Raw genomic sequence first — 18,192 nt, forward strand, 5'->3', positions numbered from 1 at the left:
AACAAAGTCTTCAGCAGTGATTCTCTGGTCAAACTTCCAAGTCCTGATTTACAGTACTTGCCTAGCCTGTCCTTCCATTTTTTAATAGGTACTATAAATAACAATGGCTGTTTGGACAATAAAATATTGCAACACTAATTGGTGATGGTGGAGTCAGCTGAGCTGATTTTCAATTCAAAATAACAAAATAAAATCGAAGAAATTCGCAACTGTACTTTAAAACATAACAAAAGTTGAAATGCTAAAACAGGTTTAAATTACCTTGGATTTCTAAGCATCTGGGTAAGCTTGCCTAAAAGAGAATGTCTTTAGCAGACGACGAAATAAAAACAGGGTAGGCGCCTGCTCGGTCTCAATAGGCAGGGAGTTCCAAAGTTCCACACTTGAACGATCAAGTTCTCACAAATGCGAAATGGGCATTCTGTGGGACCCTTAGCAGTTTCAAAGTCCACCGATCAAAGCGGCTGGGTGGGCACATTTTGGGTAAGGCTATCTCATAGGGTAAACTGGTCCCAAGTTGTGACGGTGAGTAACAGGTTCTGCTTGTGTGAATGTACACTGGTAGTTGCAATCAAGGCGGAACAAATCAAAACCTTACAGTGTACCTCTCCTTTCTGTCAAAAGAGGGCTGTAAAGCTGGGTGGTGGGGTTTTTCTCTCCCCAAATTCTGTCAGTCTAGAACAGGGGTCAGGAAACCTTTTCAGCAGGGGACCGGTCCACTGTCCCTCAGACCTTGTGGGGGGCTGGGCTATATTTTTTTGGGGGGGGATAAACAAATTCCTATGCCCCACAAATAACCCAGAGATGCATTTTAAATAAAAGCACACATTCTACTCATGTAAAAACATGCTGATTCCCGGACCATCCATGGGCCGGATTTAGAAGGTGATCGGGCCGGATTCGGCCCCTGGGCCTAAGTTTGCCTATCCATGGTCTAGAAGCTGGCATGGATCAATTGATCTGTGCGAGTCTTCCTTTGTTAAGGAGCAGGATCAAATCTCCTCCTCCTCGAGTGAGCTCCATTGTGAAACTGCCTGCCCCGGGTTGCAAAGCTGCACACTTTGGCGCTGGATTTTCTGCTTGGGCTGCAAACTGCATTATATGGCTGTTGGATTGAGTGGAACTGCTTTGCAGGCAGCTTGTGTGTCTCCCCGAGCCACATGCTGTCCCCATGCACCCAGCCTTCAATTGTTCTAAACTCAATTGTTGGTAAAATGATTGGGATGACAGATTTAAGGTACTGTGTGCTGAAATTGAGGGACGACTGAGAAAAGGGAAGCAGCTGGCACAGCAAGCATTCTAACCCCATTCCCCCCCTTCCCGCTCCTATAAACTTTCCGGGGCGAAATACATTGCTGTCATCTCAGTTTGCGCAGCATATGCTTTTGAGATCGTGCAATCAGATCATGCATGGGCACCCTCAATGCACTCAGAAATCAGGCAAAGTGATATATTTAGCAGAGGAGGGGCAGAATGTTCTGTTGCTTGTCATTCTGAAAGGTGGGAGGAAGGACCAAAAAAAAAAGAGTTGCTGTTGCATTGATGAATGTATGTGAAATCTCAGCCAACTGGCATGTGAATGGAGAATATCTTGATTTAAGGTTGAACTCAACAGCTGTAGATGTAGATTAGAGTTTTTGAGTTAATTAGGGCAGCACGCCGTGTCGTAAAATGTTGTCTTGCTAGCGTGAACTTCCATCAAAGGTGGGGCCCTCTCTTTAATATTAATTGGGGAAAATGACTCCCACAATTATTAGTTGTGTATTCAAGAGTTCCAGCATTGTACCTGATGGCTTGACTTCTCTAGCTGCTCAGTTGCATTGGGTTCCTTAAATTCTAATTGATCGTGGGATGTGCAGTGATGTTTTCTACTTTGCAGTGGAATCTTACGCATGCCTACACAGAAGTAAGCGCTGCGGAGGTCCGTGGGACTTCCTCCCAGCCAACTCTTTCTAGGATTGCAGTCTAGGATTGCAATGCATCCAAGTTGGTTCCTATCATTGCTTTGAGCAGATTAGCCATTGCATATGTGCTAATGTCCCGACATATACTTATATTCTTTATTCGTAGTGAATAATGGGTCTGTTGCATTACAAATAAACAATTTTAAGAATTGGCGTGTGATCTTGGAGCTGGCTTGAACTTCTGCGACTGTTTTCAACCTAGCACTTGGCCCTGTGTGTGCATGCAACATATTCAATTAAACATGTCAGATGCATTCATACTGCGTTCCAGGATGTCCTCTTTGTTTTAGTTAATGTTAACTTGCTATAATTACATCCTGTGTTTAACTTGAGGGGAAGGCAGAGTACAGTGACATGCTTACTCTGATTTCTGAAGACCTTTTGGAAGAAACTGATCTTCTGGATCCATTTCAGTCGGGGTTTAGCACAGGTTTTGGCACAGAAACTATTTTGGTCGCCCTGTATGAGGACTGTGTGTGTGAGAGAGAGAGAGGGGGGGGGGAAACATGTCCCTGTTAATTCTTCTTGACTTCTCAGCGGCTTTCGATACCGTCAACCATGGTATCCTTCTGGAGTGACTCTCCGAACTAGGGGTAGATGGCACAGCTTTGGAGTGGTTCCAGTCCTACTTGGATGATCGCTCCCAGAGGGTGTTACTTGGGGTTAAGCTCCAGTGTGGGGTTCCGCATGGCTCAATCCTATCCCCTACACTGCTTAACATCTACATGAAACCCCTGGGTAGAGTTATCTGTAGGTTTGGAGGACATTGTCAGCAGTATGCTGATGACCCGCAGCTCTATTTCTCCTTTACATCTGCAGGTGAGGCAGTGGAAGTGCTGGACTAGTGTCTTGCCTCAGTAATTGACTGGATGAGAGCTAACAAACTGAAACTCAGTCCAGATGAGACCACGGAGGCACTGTTAGTGAGGCACACCCTAGACTGGATGTGTGGGAGATCGCCTGCTCTTGATGGGGTTACACTTCCTCTGAAAGAGCAGGTTCGTAGCTTGGGGGTACTCCTTTGCTGCTGCTCGAGGCTCAGGTGGCCTCAGTGGCCCAGAGTGCCTTCCATCAGCCTCGGCTGGTGGCCTAGCTATGCCCCTTATCTGAACAGGGATAGCCTAACTGCTGCTGCCTGTGCTCTGGTAACCTCAAGGTTAGATTACTGCAATGCATTATATGTAGGGCTGCCTCTGAAGATGGTTCGGAAACCTCAGCTGGTGCAGAATTCAGCGGACAGGTTACTCACCAGAGTGAGACGGTTTGAGCATATCGCACCGATCCTGGACCGACTGCACTAGCTACCAATTAGTTTCCGGGCCCAGTTCAAAGTGCTGGTTTTGACCTATAAAGCCTTAAATGGCTCAAGACCACAATATCTCAAGGCCCGCCTCTTTCCTTATGAACCTACCTGGACCCTGAGATCATCTTCTGAGGCGCTTCTTCGTGTGCCTCACCCATGTGAGGTCCAGAGGGTGGCAACACAAGAACGGGCCTTCTCTGCGGTGGCCCCCTGTCTGTGGCATGCTCTCCCCAGGGAAGTTCGCCTGGCGCCTTCATTATACACCTTTAGGTGCCAGGCAAAAACGTTCCTTTTTAACCAGGGCTTGATTGACCTGATTGACATCCTATGCCCTTTTAAAATGTTGGCTTTTGGGAGAGGGTTACTGGGTTGCTGTTTTTATTTTGATAATGTATTTTGTGGGGTTTTGTTTTGATTTTGAACTGCCCTGAGACCTCTGGGTATACAGCGGTCTATAAATTTTAACAACAACAACAACATTTTAAAAGTAGATACTCTCTTTTAAAAAAGCACCAGCATTTCAAATAATTAGATCTCTTCAAGAGATTTAAAGAAAATAGGCATTAGTCCCATAATAGTTCTCCCAGTGCCAATGTGCCTCTTTTAGATTACCTAATTTGTACAGATTTGTTAATTATATGAAGTTGTGGAGTATGCAAAATTGCTATACAGTATTTCAGAATGATAAAGGTTTGGTTCTTTTGCCATTATGTTGTAAAAAAGGAGAGAATGTTCCATGTGGACTCTCCCTCCCTCCCTCCCTCCCTCCCTCCCTCCCTCCCTCCCTCCCTCCCTCCCTCCCTCCCTCCCTCCCATAAAAGTGCTTTTCAGATTGATGTTACACTTGATGAGTTCTGCTTGACAGTTTGATTATGGCACCTTTCACAGCTCCCGTCGGTAAAAAATAATAATTAGTTACTAAGGTGACAAACCTGTTGTCTTGACAATTGAGGCAGTCTCTACTTTGCTCATCTCCCCACCAACCACCCATTTCCCCAAACCAAAATTTTGTTACGTTTTTGGCTGCTTCTGAAAATGGCTTATAGATTCTCAAAAGAAACCTGAATTCTCAGCCAGCCTGTGAAAATATAAATCTGCATCCACTTAATTGCACAACAGTGAAGACAAAGAGTCTCCCTGTTTTACGATTCAGGCTGTGGCGATTCTGTGCTGGGCCTCTGGAGCCAGTTCCAGTTTGGGGTCTTGGTGTTCTGTCATACACATGGCCTCAGTCTAAAGCATAGTTAGATTTAAGTTCAGTACGCAACGGTCCATGGTTAATGCACGACTAAATGACTGCAATTTAGAGCCCATGGAGCAGGCTTTTAACGCACCTCCTCGTTAATAGTCGATCATTCTAAATAAGCACAATTTTTGTTCTCTGAGCTAAAGCATGTTCTAGCACAATCATTTCCAGCAATACAAGCCTCTTCCCCACGCCTTGCTCTATTAGCGGGCTGTTTTGAACTGGAAATTAGAGTTTCTGGTACTAGTGCTGTGTGGGTGGCACAGAAACACTTATGGACTGAAAAGTGTTCAGTTCTGCAATGTGATTTTGAGGTTCACTTTATTAAAGGTGATAAACATCCTAAGATGATCAATTATCTTGGAATGCAAAGCACTCTCTTCTGCTATGTACTGGGGCTCTGACAAGTGGTGTGTGTGTGTGTGTGTGTGTGTGTGTGTGTGTTTATAATTTCCTTGCATTGTGGTCTTAGCTGTGTGTCTACAAATGCAGCATGTGTCTGTATATGGTTAGTTCTTTAAGAGATTAATATGCAATCAAAAGGACTGAGCGTCTTTGATTTATGAAATCCTATCCTGTCCATCAATAATCTTAATTGCTTGCCATTATAATCACTGGAGTGTACTTTACCATCACAGTAATTACCTTGACTGGCTGTAATTTGACAAATCAGTTGAAGAGGCAAATAACAATGCTATATCCATCATCTCACACAATTCTGTCATTGCTTACAATGTGCTGATTGGAAGCGGGTAGAATTTTTTTTGCTTGTGTTGAAGTGACACCAAGTGACTCTTTTAGTATCCCTGTAAAAGTACAGACCAGTTCTTAAAACTTGGCCTAACCCCACCCCCCTTTCCATCCCTTTGCATTGCATGTGCACAGGTAATGATTCATACATAAAGATCAACACATGGAATTTTACTTTGGGAGAAATACCCCTTCAAAGTTGGCTCAATCAGACATGCTCCTTGAGACTGTGCATTTTAGCATCCTGCTTCTGTGTCATGGTTACCTATGGTACCTATGGTTTGGTGTGTTCTTTTTCTCTCTCCTCCCCTCTTCCCATTCCTACCCCATTCCCAGCAGTAGCAATAAAACATTCAGACTGGTCCCCAAAGGCTAGGAGAATCGGCCTCAGTTCTTGGTAGTAAACAATTTACCGCTTTTTCTCCACTTAACCATATTTTGGTTTTATGGTATGATTCCCCCCCCCCTAAAAAAGTATATGCTGAAGTGTGAGCGATGATAACTTGCACCCATCCCTTGGCCAATAAACTTGTTTTCATGTGTGGTATTCAAAAGCTTGTTAATTACAACTGTGATCTTCATCTACCTGATCTGCATTTGGCTTCCTCTTCACAGACCCTGTTGCATCTCTGGGACCTGCAATGACAAGTCTGAACAGTAGCCATGCAGAGAAAACCGGTGAGATGTCTTCAAAGCAGCCCGCGCCCAAAGTGCAGGTTCAGCGGTCTGTTTCCCGAGAAACCATCACCATTCATTTCTCGGCGTTTGGGAAGGAGGAAGAGGAGGAGGAAGAAGAGTTCATGGAGTCCCCCTCCGAGGCACTGGATAACCAAAGCATTGTAACTGCACTTGAAGCTAAGGAAGACCTGTGCTTTGATCACGGTGACCATGACTTTTCAGGTCCCACTACCTCGCTTAATGTGGCTGCACCTCCACTCGTCTCGTCCCCCACCGTCTCGCCAACTGCAAAGCCCTTAGAAACCCAAGTATTCAGTGTGGTGCCACCAGCTCTTTCGCCCTCCTTGCATTTGAGTCATGCCGCCATCTCATCGGGGGTGGCGTTGCCTTCAGAACTGAAAACCAGCCTGTCGCCATCTCCATTGCCCTCCCCTTCCAAGACCAACATGCCATCCGCTGTTGCCGGCTCAAAGCCTTTCATGAGTTTAGTTAAGTCCCTCTCGACAGACATCGAACCAAAAGAGGCCACTCCACCCACGAGGCACAGGCAGTTAATGAAAACCCTGGTGAAGTCTCTCTCCACAGACACTTCTAAGCAGGAGCCCGAAGCGGTTTCCTACAAACCGCCGGACTCCAAACTCAACTTGCACCTGTTCAAGCAGTTCACCCATCCTCGGAGTACAGGTGGCGACTCCAAAACTGCTCCCTCGTCCCCCTTGACGTCTCCGTCGGATACTCGTTCTTTTTTTAAAGTGCCCGAAATGGAGGCCAAAATCGAGGACACAAAGAGACGCTTCTCGGAGGTGATCTACGAGCCTTTTCAGCTCCTCAGCAAAATCATGGGTGACGAGAGTAGTAGCCACAGGCCCAAAGCCTTATCTTCAAGTGCTTCAGAACTGTCCAATCTCTCCAGCATGAATGGCCATCTGGAAAGCAATAACAACTATAGCATTAAGGAGGAGGAATGCGATTCCGAAGGGGACTTCTACGGCAGCGACTCCAGTATATGTAAGAGTGCTAAGCAGTCGCAGAACGCAGTGGAGGAGCCTGCAAAAGAGGCCGACAGAAGAAGCTCCCCATTGTTAAGCACAAAGGACCCCAGTTTGAAGACTTCACTGGTACTTGAAAGATGTTCTCTGTCTGCTCTGGCGAGCAAAGAGGACGAGGAGTTCTGTGAACTGTATTCCGAAGACTTCTGTTTGATAGAGGATGAGGGTAAACCTGAGAAACCTTTCGAAAGCTCCCTGAAGGCGACGGGGAGGCCTGAGGAAACATCTGTCTCACCTTTCAGAGGTGAAGGTGGCCCTGAACTACATGTGCGACAGCCTAAACTTCCCATGAAAACATTGTACTTTCTCACAATGTTGATCTATGCCTACCTTATTCTCCCTCTTCCCAGTTACTTCAGCGGACTCTTTTTGGGAGTTGCCGTGGGATTTATGATTGCTATCTGTGTCATTTGGCTTTTTACACCAAGTTCTGGAGGTAACAGGCCACATAGGTATTGGAACAAGCAATTGAATATGCAGCCTCTGGACATCCAGGAACCTGAGATATTGAAGGTGAGCAACTGCTTCTAACTTTTAGAGATGCACTTGATCCTGTATCACAGGGGTCAGCAAAGTTTTTCAGCTGGGGGCCGGTCCACTGTCCCTCAGACCTTGTGGGGGGCCGGGCTATATATATTGGGGGGGGGGGGAATGAACGAATTCCTATGCCCCACAAATAACCCAGAGATGCATTTTAAATAAAAGGACACATTCTACTCATGTAAAAACACGCTGATTCCCGGACCGTCCGCGGGCCAGGTTGAGAAGGCGATTGGGCCGGATCCAGCTCCTGGGCCTTAGTTTGGCTACCCATGCTGTATCATAACAAATTTACTTCAAGCCATACTGAGGGGTGTGGGGATTAATGTGGTTCTTGGAAGTGATGCAGGATGTAATAGTTCTTTTCTAGTGCAATTTGTATATGTTTACCATGGGATGGCTGTGTAACTGGAAGATTAATAGGGTGGTCTAATGGCTGCTGCCCTGTGTGTCTCTGGCCACACAGATCAGGCCATGGGAGCCTGAATTGGGAGCCTAAATTGTTACAGAGTTATATAATTCATTTGGAGCACAACAGGAACATGCGTCTGAGAGCCAATTGTTCTGGCAGTGTAAACTTGGCTTCGCTGTTCGCTTGGGCAATAGTGGCTTTCATACACGCTCTGCAGCTTATGAGGCTCCTAATATGCATGATGGCAGTGAAACCCACTTGTTAGAATGTGATTCATGTTGAATTCCTATAGAATCCAGAGCAGGAAAGGGAGCTGAAGCCTTCCTGTGCCCCCTTTTTTCATGGGGCAAGGTAGGGCCAAACTGGAGTGGAGTGCATTTTCAGCATCTTGCCTCGAGGGCTCAGTTTACTGTATCCAGTGTCCTCTTCAAAAGCCCTTGGGATGTGGAAAAGTGGTTGGAAGAATTAGCAGGAGCACTGCCAGCCCAGGCTTTGTTCTCAAAAGGCTATAGGAAGGGCCCAAGTGGAAAAGACAGGAAACAGTCTTAAGAGGCTGAAAGAAAAGATGGTGCCTATTTAAAGTGAAGTACAGTCGTACCTTGGAAGTCAAATGGAATCCGTTCTGGAAGTCCATTTGACTTCCAAAATGTTCAGAAACCAAAGCGTGGTTTCCGATTGGCTGCAGGAAGCTCCTGCAGCCAATCAGAAGCCATGGAAGGCCCGTCGAATGTTCAGGTTCCAAAGAATGTTCACAAACCGGAAAGCTCACTTCCAGGTTTGCGGTGTTCGGGAGCCAAAACTCCTGAGCACCAAGGCGTTCGAGATCCAAGGTATGGTACTCCAGTCCATTTATACATTTATGTGTAAAATGGTAATTAAATTGTGAGGTTACAGGTAGGTAGCCGTGTTGGTCTGAGTCGAAGCAAAATAAAAAAATTCCTTCAGTAGCACCTTAAAGACCAACTAAGTTTATATTTTGGTATGAGCTTTCGTGTGCATGCACACTTCTTCAGGTGTATCTGAAGAAGTGTGCATGCACACGAAAGCTCATACCAAAATATAAACTTAGTTGGTCTTTAAGGTGCTACTGAAGAAATTTTTTTAAATTGTGAGGGTTTGAGTCACACGTGTGAGAGAAATCAGCACATGATACAGGCCATGTGTTGGGAGCCTTGGGGCCTTCCTCGCAAAGTAGAGGGGCAGGGGGTAAATTCAGAGAATTCCAGCAAAAATAGATAAGGGAGCAGAAATTGTTCTTCTCTCACTCGCTACATAATAATAGTAATAGTAATAATAATAATAATAATAATTTCATTATTTATGCCCCACCCATCTGAATTTGGGGGTCTCATCCTTTCTCCTGCCTGCACACTGCAAGGCTGAACCATAACAGAAACTGCAGATTGTACTTTTCCAACTCATGCTCAATGGTTTCGGCTGGTTTGCGAAAAGAGACTGTCCAGGGACGTTTATGTTGTCGTTGTTGTTTCTGCCCTTCACAGTTAAGCTGTGCCCTTTTGTATGTGCTGAGCCCAGGGTGCTGTTGTTTTTAATGGCATGGATTGCAGCAGACGTCTGTTTTGGGAAGCTCTAGGTGTCATGGACTTGGAACGGACTTTCAAATTATCTCTGCTTTGGAAAGAGGATGGTGCCCATAGGGGAAATGGACTTTTTATTCGTTCCATTGAGCTGCTGCCATGACAGGTACAGATTAGAGGCAAATTTGCGGAGCCGGGAAGGTTGTGACCACACTTTCACAGTGCTAGACTGAATTTCTTGTGGCAAAAGATTGTTAAAGCTTTCTTCGGCATTGCTGTTCGTTGAAGGATCTTGCAAGCAAAGGAATGAGCATAAGTCTGTTTACTGAAGTGATATGTTGGTGTTCTTAATTTCTGAAGAGGCTTCACAGTGTCTTCTTTTTTTTTTCTTTCAGAAGAATTTTCCAGTACTGCAAAGGATTTGCTTTTTAAGAGGGTTGCCGCAATAGCACATGTGGCAATCACACAATGTAGCCCATTGTTCAGTTTTCTGTATGTTTATGTGATAAGGGCTGTGGCTTAATTTTCCTGCTGTTGCCTGGCAAGTTCTTCTGGCAGTAGAGTGTTTGAGGAAGCTTAGGGCAATATTCCCCCTTCATGGATCAATGCCTTGTTGTGGCGAAGGGGCTTGAATAACTCAGAGAAGCTATGAGCTATGCCATGCAGGGCCACCCAAGATGGACAGGTCATAGTGGAGAGTTTTGACTAAACGTGATCCACCTGGAGAAGGAACTGGCAAGCCACTCCAGTATCCCTGCCAAGAAAACTCCATGGACAAAGACAACAGGCATATAAAAGTTATGACGCTGGAAGATGAGCCCCTCAGGTCGGAAGGCGTCCAACATGCTACTGAGGAAGAGCGGAGGACAAGTACAAGTAGATTCAGAGCTGATGAAGCGGCTGGGCCAAAGCCGAAAGGACGCTCAGTTGCGGATATGCCTGGAAGCGAAAGGAAAGTCCGATGCTGTAAAGAAAAATATTGCATAGGAACCTGGAATGTAAGAACCATGAGTGGAGGTAAGCTGGATGTGGTCAAAAATGAGATGACAAGAATAAATATCGACATCCTGGGCATCAGTGAACTAAAATGGAAGGGAATGGGCGAATTCAGTTCGGGTGACTATCATATCTACTACTGTGGGCAAGAATCCTGTAGTAGAAATGGAGTGGCCCTCATAGTCAACAAAAGAGTAGCAAAAGCTGTAATGGGATGCAATCTCAAAAATGACAGAATGATCTCGATACGAATCCAAGGCAGACCTTTTAACATCACAGTAATCCAAGTTTATGCACCAACTACCGGTGCTGAAGAAAGTGAAATTGACCAATTCTATGAAGACCTACAACACCTTCTAGAAATGACACCAAAGAAGGATGTTCTTCTCATTACAGGGGATTGGAATGCTAAAGTAGGGAATCAAGAGATAAAAGGAACAACTGGCAAGTTTGGCCTTGGAGTTCAAAATGAAGCAGGGCAAAGGCTAATAGAGTTCTGTCAAGAGAACAAGCTGGTAATCACAAACACTCTCTTCCAACAACACAAGAGAAGACTCTACACATGGATATCACCAAATGGGCAGCATCGAAATCAGATTGATTATATTCTCTGCAGCCAAAGATGGAGAAGCTCTATACAGTCAGCAAAAACAAGACCTGGAGCTGACTGTAACTCAGATCATCAGCTTCTTATAGCAAAATTCCAGCTTAAACTGAAGAAAGTAGGAAAAACCACTGGGCCAGTAAGATACAATCTAAATCAAATCCCTTATGAATACACAGTGGAAGTGAGGAACAGGTTTAAGGATTTAGATTTGGTGGACAGAGTGCCTGAAGAACTATGGATGGAGGCTCGTAACATTATACAGGAGGCAGCAACGAAAACCATCCCAAGGAAAAGGAAATGCAAGAAAGCAAAATGGCTATCCAACGAGGCCTTACAAATAGCGGAGGAGAGGAGGCAAGCAAAATGCAAGGGAGATAGGGAAAGATACAGGAAACTGAATGCAGATTTCCAAAAAACAGCAAGGAGAGACAAGAGGGTCTTCTTAAATGAGCAATGCAAAGAAATAGAGGAAAACAATAGAATGGGGAAAACCAGAGATCTGTTCAAGAAAATTGGAGATATGAAAGGAGCATTTCGTACAAAGATTACCATAATCAAGGACAAAAGTGGTAAGGACCTAACAGAAGCAGAAGACATCAAGAAGAGGTGGCAAGAATACACAGAGGAATTATACCAGAAAGATATGGAGGTCTCGTACACCCCAGGTAGTGTGGTTGCTGACCTTGAGCCAGACATCTTGGAGAGTGAAGTCAAATGGGCCTTAGAAAGCACTGCTAATAACAAGGCCAGTGGAAGTGATGATATTCCAGCTGAACTATTTAAAATCTTAAAAGATGATGCTGTTAAGGTGCTACACCCAATATGCCAGCAAGTTTGGAAAACTCAGCAATGGCCAGAGGATTGGAGAAGATCAGTCTACATCCCAATTCCAAAGAAGGGCAGTGCCAAAGAATGCTCCAACTACCGCACAATTGCGCTCATTTCACACGCTAGCAAGGTTATGCTTAAAATTCTACAAGGCAGGCTTAGGCAGTATGTGGATCGAGAACTCCCAGAAGTGCAAGCTGGATTTCGAAAGGGCAGAGGAACCAGAGACCAAATAGCAAACATGCGCTGGATTATGGAGAAAGCTAGAGAGTTCCAGAAAAACGTCTACTTCTGCTTCATTGACTATGCAAAAGCCTTTGACTGTGTCGACCACAGCAAACTATGGCAAGTTCTTAAAGAAATGGGAGTGCCTGATCACCTCATCTGTCTCCTGAGAAATCTCTATGTGGGACAAGAAGCTACAGTTAGAACTGGATATGGAACAACTGATTGGTTCAAAATTGGGAAAGGAGTACGACAAGGTTGTATATTGTCTCCCTGCTTATTTAACTTATATGCAGAATTCATCATGCGAAAGGCTGGACTAGATGAATCCCAAGCCGGAATTAAGATTGCCGGAAGAAATATCAACAACCTCAGATATGCAGATGACACAACCTTGATGGCAGAAAGTGAGGAGGAATTAAAGAACCTTTTAATGAGGGTGAAAGAGGAGAGCGCAAAATATGGTCTGAAGCTCAACATCAAAAAAACCAAGATCATGGCCACTGGTCCCATCACCTCCTGGCAAATAGAAGGGGAAGAAATGGAGGCAGTGAGAGATTTTACTTTCTTGGGCTCCTTGATCACTGCAGATGGTGACAGCAGTCACGAAATTAAAAGACGCCTGCTTCTTGGGAGAAAAGCAATGACAAACCTAGACAGCATCTTAAAAAGCAGAGACATCACCTTGCCGACAAAGGTCCGTATAGTTAAAGCTATGGTTTTCCCAGTAGTGATATATGGAAGTGAGAGCTGGACCATAAAGAAGGCTGATCGCCGAAGAGTTGATGCTTTTGAATTATGGTGCTGGAGGAGACTCTTGAGAGTCCCATGGACTGCAAGAAGATCAAACCTATCCATTCTTAAGGAAATCAGCCCTGAGTGCTCCCTGGAAGGACAGATCGTGAAGCTGAGGCTCCAATACTTTGGCCACCTCATGAGAAGAGAAGAATCCTTGGAAAAGACCTTGATGCTGGGAAAGATGGAGGGCACAAGGAGAAGGGGACGACAGAGGACAAGATGGTTGGACAGTGTTCTCGAAGCTACGAACATGAGTTTGACCAAACTGTGGGAGGCAGTGCAAGACAGGAGTGCCTGGTGTGCTATGGTCCATGGGGTCACGAAGAGTCGGACACGACTAAACGACTAAACAACAACAACAACAGGGCAATATTCAACCCGTTTTGCTCAGAGTAGACCCCATGAAATTAGTGGACCTAACCGAGTCGTGTTTATTTTCAGTATGTCTTCTTTGAGCAAACTTTAGTTGGAGGCCACCCTAAACTTCCATGTCCTGTTGAGGCATCCCAATTTTTTAATGCTATTGGGGTATGAAAATGTTCGAGCAAATGACCTCATTTTTGTGCTTGGTCCACATTTGATTAAGATCTCACTGTTCCAAAAGGGGACGTTGGGTCGGGTTTAATGTACAAAAACTCTCTTAATTTTATAAAGGTGGCTGTGTTGCCACTGTACCTCTCGTTCCAGCTCACACCTCCACAGATCAGTATGGTGGAAAGTGGGGCTTTCTAGTTTCCGAGATGATTATGCTCAACAACTCCCCCCAAAAAACCTGTGCCCCCCCAAAAAAAACCTCAGCAACTTTTGTGTCCAGATGTTCACTGATTGAAATATGGCAACCCTAATTTTTAGTCAACTCTGGCTCCTCCCCGAGTTTGACTGTTATTTCTTATGTTTTTTCCCCCTTTTCTTCTATTGATATACACTGTGACATTTTGAACTACTCTACCAGACATTGTCTAGTGTTCTTTGGTCTGTTAATTTTGTTTCATATTTGCTTCATATAAAATCTCAATAAAGATCATTTATAAAAGCGAGAAAAAAGGCAGTTAAGGGTAGCTATATACAGGTGCGTAAAATCACTATATTTTGTATATTAAGCCTCCTAGAGCACTATACACCATATTTTTCGTTCCATAAGATGCACTTGAGCATAGGACGCACCTAGTTTTTAGAGGAGGAAAACAAGAAAAAAAATTGCTTTCTTGAATTGCCCTAGGCATAGCAGCCAACTCCTAGAGGCCAAGGTGCCTTTGCCTCCCCCCATTAAATATTTGAGGAAGTTGTCCCCCCCCATGTTGATGGGCACTGTCATTCATATAGTGTGCATGCACTTTGTCTTGAGATCACTTGCAGCGGTTCTCAACTTGTGGGTCCCCACATGTTGTTGGACTACAACTCCCATCATCCTTCAACTCCCATCATCCCTGAGCTCTGGCCTTGCTAGCTAGGGGCGATGGGAGTTGTAGTTCAACAACATCTGGGGACCCACAGGTTGAGAAAGGCTGATACAGTATGTGAGGTGGGGCTTACTTGCCCCCCATGTTTTATTCAAGTTGGAAGAGGGAGGGAAGGAAGGGGTGAGAGAGAGAAAGAAAGAGAGACAAGGAAGGAAGGGGTGAAAGAGAGAGGGAAGGTTGGAAGGAAGGAAGGGATGAGAGAGAGAGAGAAGGGGAGGGAGGGAGGGAAGAGAAAGAGAAGGAAGGAAGGGGGGAGAGAGAGAGAGAAAGAAAGAAAGAAAGAAAGAAAGAAAGAAAGAAAGAAAGAAAGAAAGAAAGAAAGAAAGAAAGAAAGAAAGAAAGAAAGAGAAAGAGAGGGAGGGAGGGAGGGAGGGAGGGAGGGAGGGAGGGAGGGAGGGAGGGAGGGAGAAGGGAGGATGGAAGGAAGGATGTCATGGAAGCAGCCCAAGAGCTGCTTTCCCGCTGTGTTCTGGCTCTGGCATTCGCTCCATAGGATGCACGGACTTTCCCCCCTTCCTTTTTGGGAGGGGAAAGTGTGTCTTATGGAGCAAAAAATACGGTATGCGGTATATCAGGAGGCTTCGTTTGGTCAGAATCAAGTATACACTTCCAGAGTTAACGCTAAATACATGACTTCTGGTAAATGTGGCACCATAGCTGCTAGACCAGGCATCCCCAAACTTCGGCCCTCCAGATGTTTTGGACTACAGTTTCCAAATTCCCCAACCACTGGTCCTGTTAGCTAGGGATCATGGGAGTTGTAGGCCAAAACATCTGGAGGGCCACAGTTTGGGGATGCCTGTGCTAGACGGCCATGAAAATTTGTGTTCCGGGCTTTCCAGGCTCGCCTGCCCATGTGTACTGTCTGAAACCAAAGGGGCGCATTGGTTGCCAGATGTGATCCCCCCCCCCCCGGCAGCTCTCCTACCCCACTAAACAAAGCTGAAAGGTGAGAGGATAAGGAACAGACAAAATCAAGTTACTTATTCACACAAGGCACAGCTAACTGTGGCATTTGCCGGCACAAGATGTGGTGATGGCCATGGGTGGCTTTGAAGGCAAATTAGACAAATTCAGGGAGGATATTGCCTCTAGAATCGGGAGAAGAGTTCTATTCTGCTCCTGCCCTGCTTGCGGCAGCTTAGGTTGCACTTCCTGCTAGGCATCCTTTGTCAGATCTGTGTTGCGTATTATCCTGCTCGGATTTGCATGATATGTTTTTCCTCAGCGTCTCTGTGAGCAGGCTTATTGGAGATATATGCGTCACCCAGTATGATTCATAATGTTCAAATATCCATAGGGAGTAATCCACCCACACCAGGAAAGTGTACCTACCCACTGCCAGGCACTACACAATTGTTACCTTGACACTTTTAGTGTAAGTAAGTGATAAGAGAATTATTTCTGTGCCTTTCTAGTCCAGAGTGAAATGCAGAAATCTGAGATTGAACCTCCCCAAGACCTGCGGTATATAGGGCGGTATATAAGTGTAATTAATAAATAATGCTAATTCAAAATATAATTCGGCGGGTGTTCATGAATTGTGTTGATTTTAATTCCAGAGGGTTAACTGTGTTACAGCTAGGGTTGCTGTACATCCGGAATTTCCTGGACACGGCTGGTATTCAGGCGGAAGTAGCTGAAAGTATGGCAGCCCGTGTTGGAAGCTCAACAACTTTTGTGTCCGGGTTTTTTCACTTTTTGAAATAGGCCCGACCCTATTACAGCAAACATAGAAAAGGACTCTGTGGCACTAGAAAGGCTAATAGATTTGTCACATAAGCTTCCCTGGACTGTAGCATTTGGTGAAGTGAGCTCTGGCTCATGAAACTTTGTGCCAGAAATTATTTAGGCCGGATTACTGAATAGGTACAGTAGACACTGGCCTATGAGCCCCATGCATTTTGTGGCCCCCCTGACAAGGGGTCAAAATAATATCGATTTGATCTTGATTGTTGTCACTCTTGCAAGGGGCCCCCCAAGATTTTGACTTCCAAGGGGCCTCCATAGGGTTTAATCCGGCATTGCAGTTATGCACAAAATACCACTTTTAATGTTCCATTGAATTTAACGAAAGCAGAAATTTGATGGATGTCAAGTACCTAGAACTAAGGCAACTATGTAAATCTGCACTCGCCATTCTAATGCAGAAAGTAGCTGCTGCAGAAATGCTGTGTTAAAAAGCAGTGGGTTTCAAAGTGTTGTTCTCAAAATACCTCATAAAGCACCATTGAAAGGGCATTAGCTGGCTTAGTCTACATGTTCTCATCCTGTCTTTATCCTAGGAAAGACTGGAGTGGCGATTCCTTGGCAGGGAAAGGGGAGGAACAGAAGAAGTTGGCAACCGACAAGGTTTAGCTTAGCTAGCAAGGGCAGCCCAAGATCATATCTTGGACCTGTACCTGGTACAGTTTGCCTGGAGAATGGCTGCAGAAAACTGGATAGGGTAGCACCTTTGAAAACTTTCACAGATGAAAAGTCCCTTGCTGTGGAAATCAAGAACACAAGAAAGAGTGGTTCTACAGGTGAAACTCGGTAAAATTAGAATACCATCGAAAAGTTTTTCTTTTTCTTTTAATTTTTACAAATGCTTTCTGTTGGAAATTCCACAGTAATAAAACAGTTACAATAATACAAGATTAAACAAAAATAAACATCGCTATTAAATTTCATTAATTACATTCCATTTATAATTGACCCGCCTAACGACAAATAATTACAGTTACAACGAATAAAGGCTTGACATATCTTGCTTTGCATGTCATGCATCTATCTCATATATTGGTTTCACCTTTTAAGTTGCATTACTGAAATAAATTGCACTTTTCAACAATATTCTGATTTTCTGAGTTTCACCTGTATGATACGGTAGCTTTTCCCCTCACATCCTCGTTCCTATGTTCAGAGAGCATTTTGGGTAGGCCCAGGGGAGAAGCAGCATTCAGGGATGTGAAGCAGCAAGACATGCTTCTGAATATGACCAGGATGTTAATAGTAATAAATGTTTTGATTACAAAACGGTGGTGAGTTATGGAAACATTTGCTTCTGATCTGCACCTCCAGGGACTCTACTTGTTCTATTGAGTAAGAGACTGATTCGTTTTTACTCGTTCTGCCTTTCAAATGTCATTTTTCCGTATTTTGAATGTTTGTGATATTTTTGTACATCTTCATACAATTCCTTCTGGAATCAATTTATGCAATTACTTCTGAGAACGTTAAGTACCGTTTTCGTATTGACAGTCCGAGCACTGCTTGCTTGATACAGACCAGCGGTGGTTGACAGCTTTTGGCATGAATAATGTAGGGGAACCTGCTGCTTTATAAATACTGTTCACCTGTAGTTTGAGAAAAGTGGCTGCAAGATGACTCGAGAACTGGGCATGGATATGGGAGATCTGAAAGATTTGTAGCTGGAAAAGGTTGCCTTGTCATTGTCGCCCCACCCCACCCCACCCCAGGTCTAACCAATAACACTCAGAGTGTCGAAGAAATGAAGGTGTGCTGTTTTTCTGTTCACAAACTGATTAAAGGAGTGGGATGGATTTCTAATGTGGTTAGACTGGCAGAGCTTAATCCACTTATTCTAACTATAAAACCTGAGCCAACAGGTGTAATAAATCAGTCGAGCAGCATGTGGTTAATCTAATTCCATTACCCAGTTAAATTGAAATGAAGACAGGACTACCGGGTTGTTGGGGGAAGCAATGGGGAAACTGGTCTGAATTACATTTTTGTAACCATGTGTTCCTGTCGCAAAGGTAATCTGATTCTAGAGAAGCATAGCTCTTTGGTAAG

At 44.6% G+C, this 18,192-nt stretch overlaps 1 protein-coding gene across 3 annotated transcripts in view; it reads left to right on the forward strand.

The window, feature by feature from the left end:
- TEX2 (testis expressed 2) overlaps positions 1-18,192 on the forward strand; it is an 87,773-nt gene that overhangs the window by 37,741 nt on the left and 31,840 nt on the right. For all 3 annotated transcript variants that reach the window (XM_035103963.2, XM_035103966.2, XM_035103964.2), the window contains exon 2: positions 5,879-7,503. In XM_035103963.2, the coding sequence (XP_034959854.2) occupies positions 5,905-7,503 (1,599 nt within the window). In that variant the 5' untranslated portion in view covers positions 5,879-5,904. The remainder of the gene's footprint in view (positions 1-5,878; positions 7,504-18,192) is intronic.

This window comes from Zootoca vivipara, chromosome 2, assembly GCF_963506605.1.
Source record: "Zootoca vivipara chromosome 2, rZooViv1.1, whole genome shotgun sequence".
In the NCBI taxonomy this organism is placed as follows: Eukaryota; Metazoa; Chordata; class Lepidosauria; order Squamata; family Lacertidae; genus Zootoca; species Zootoca vivipara.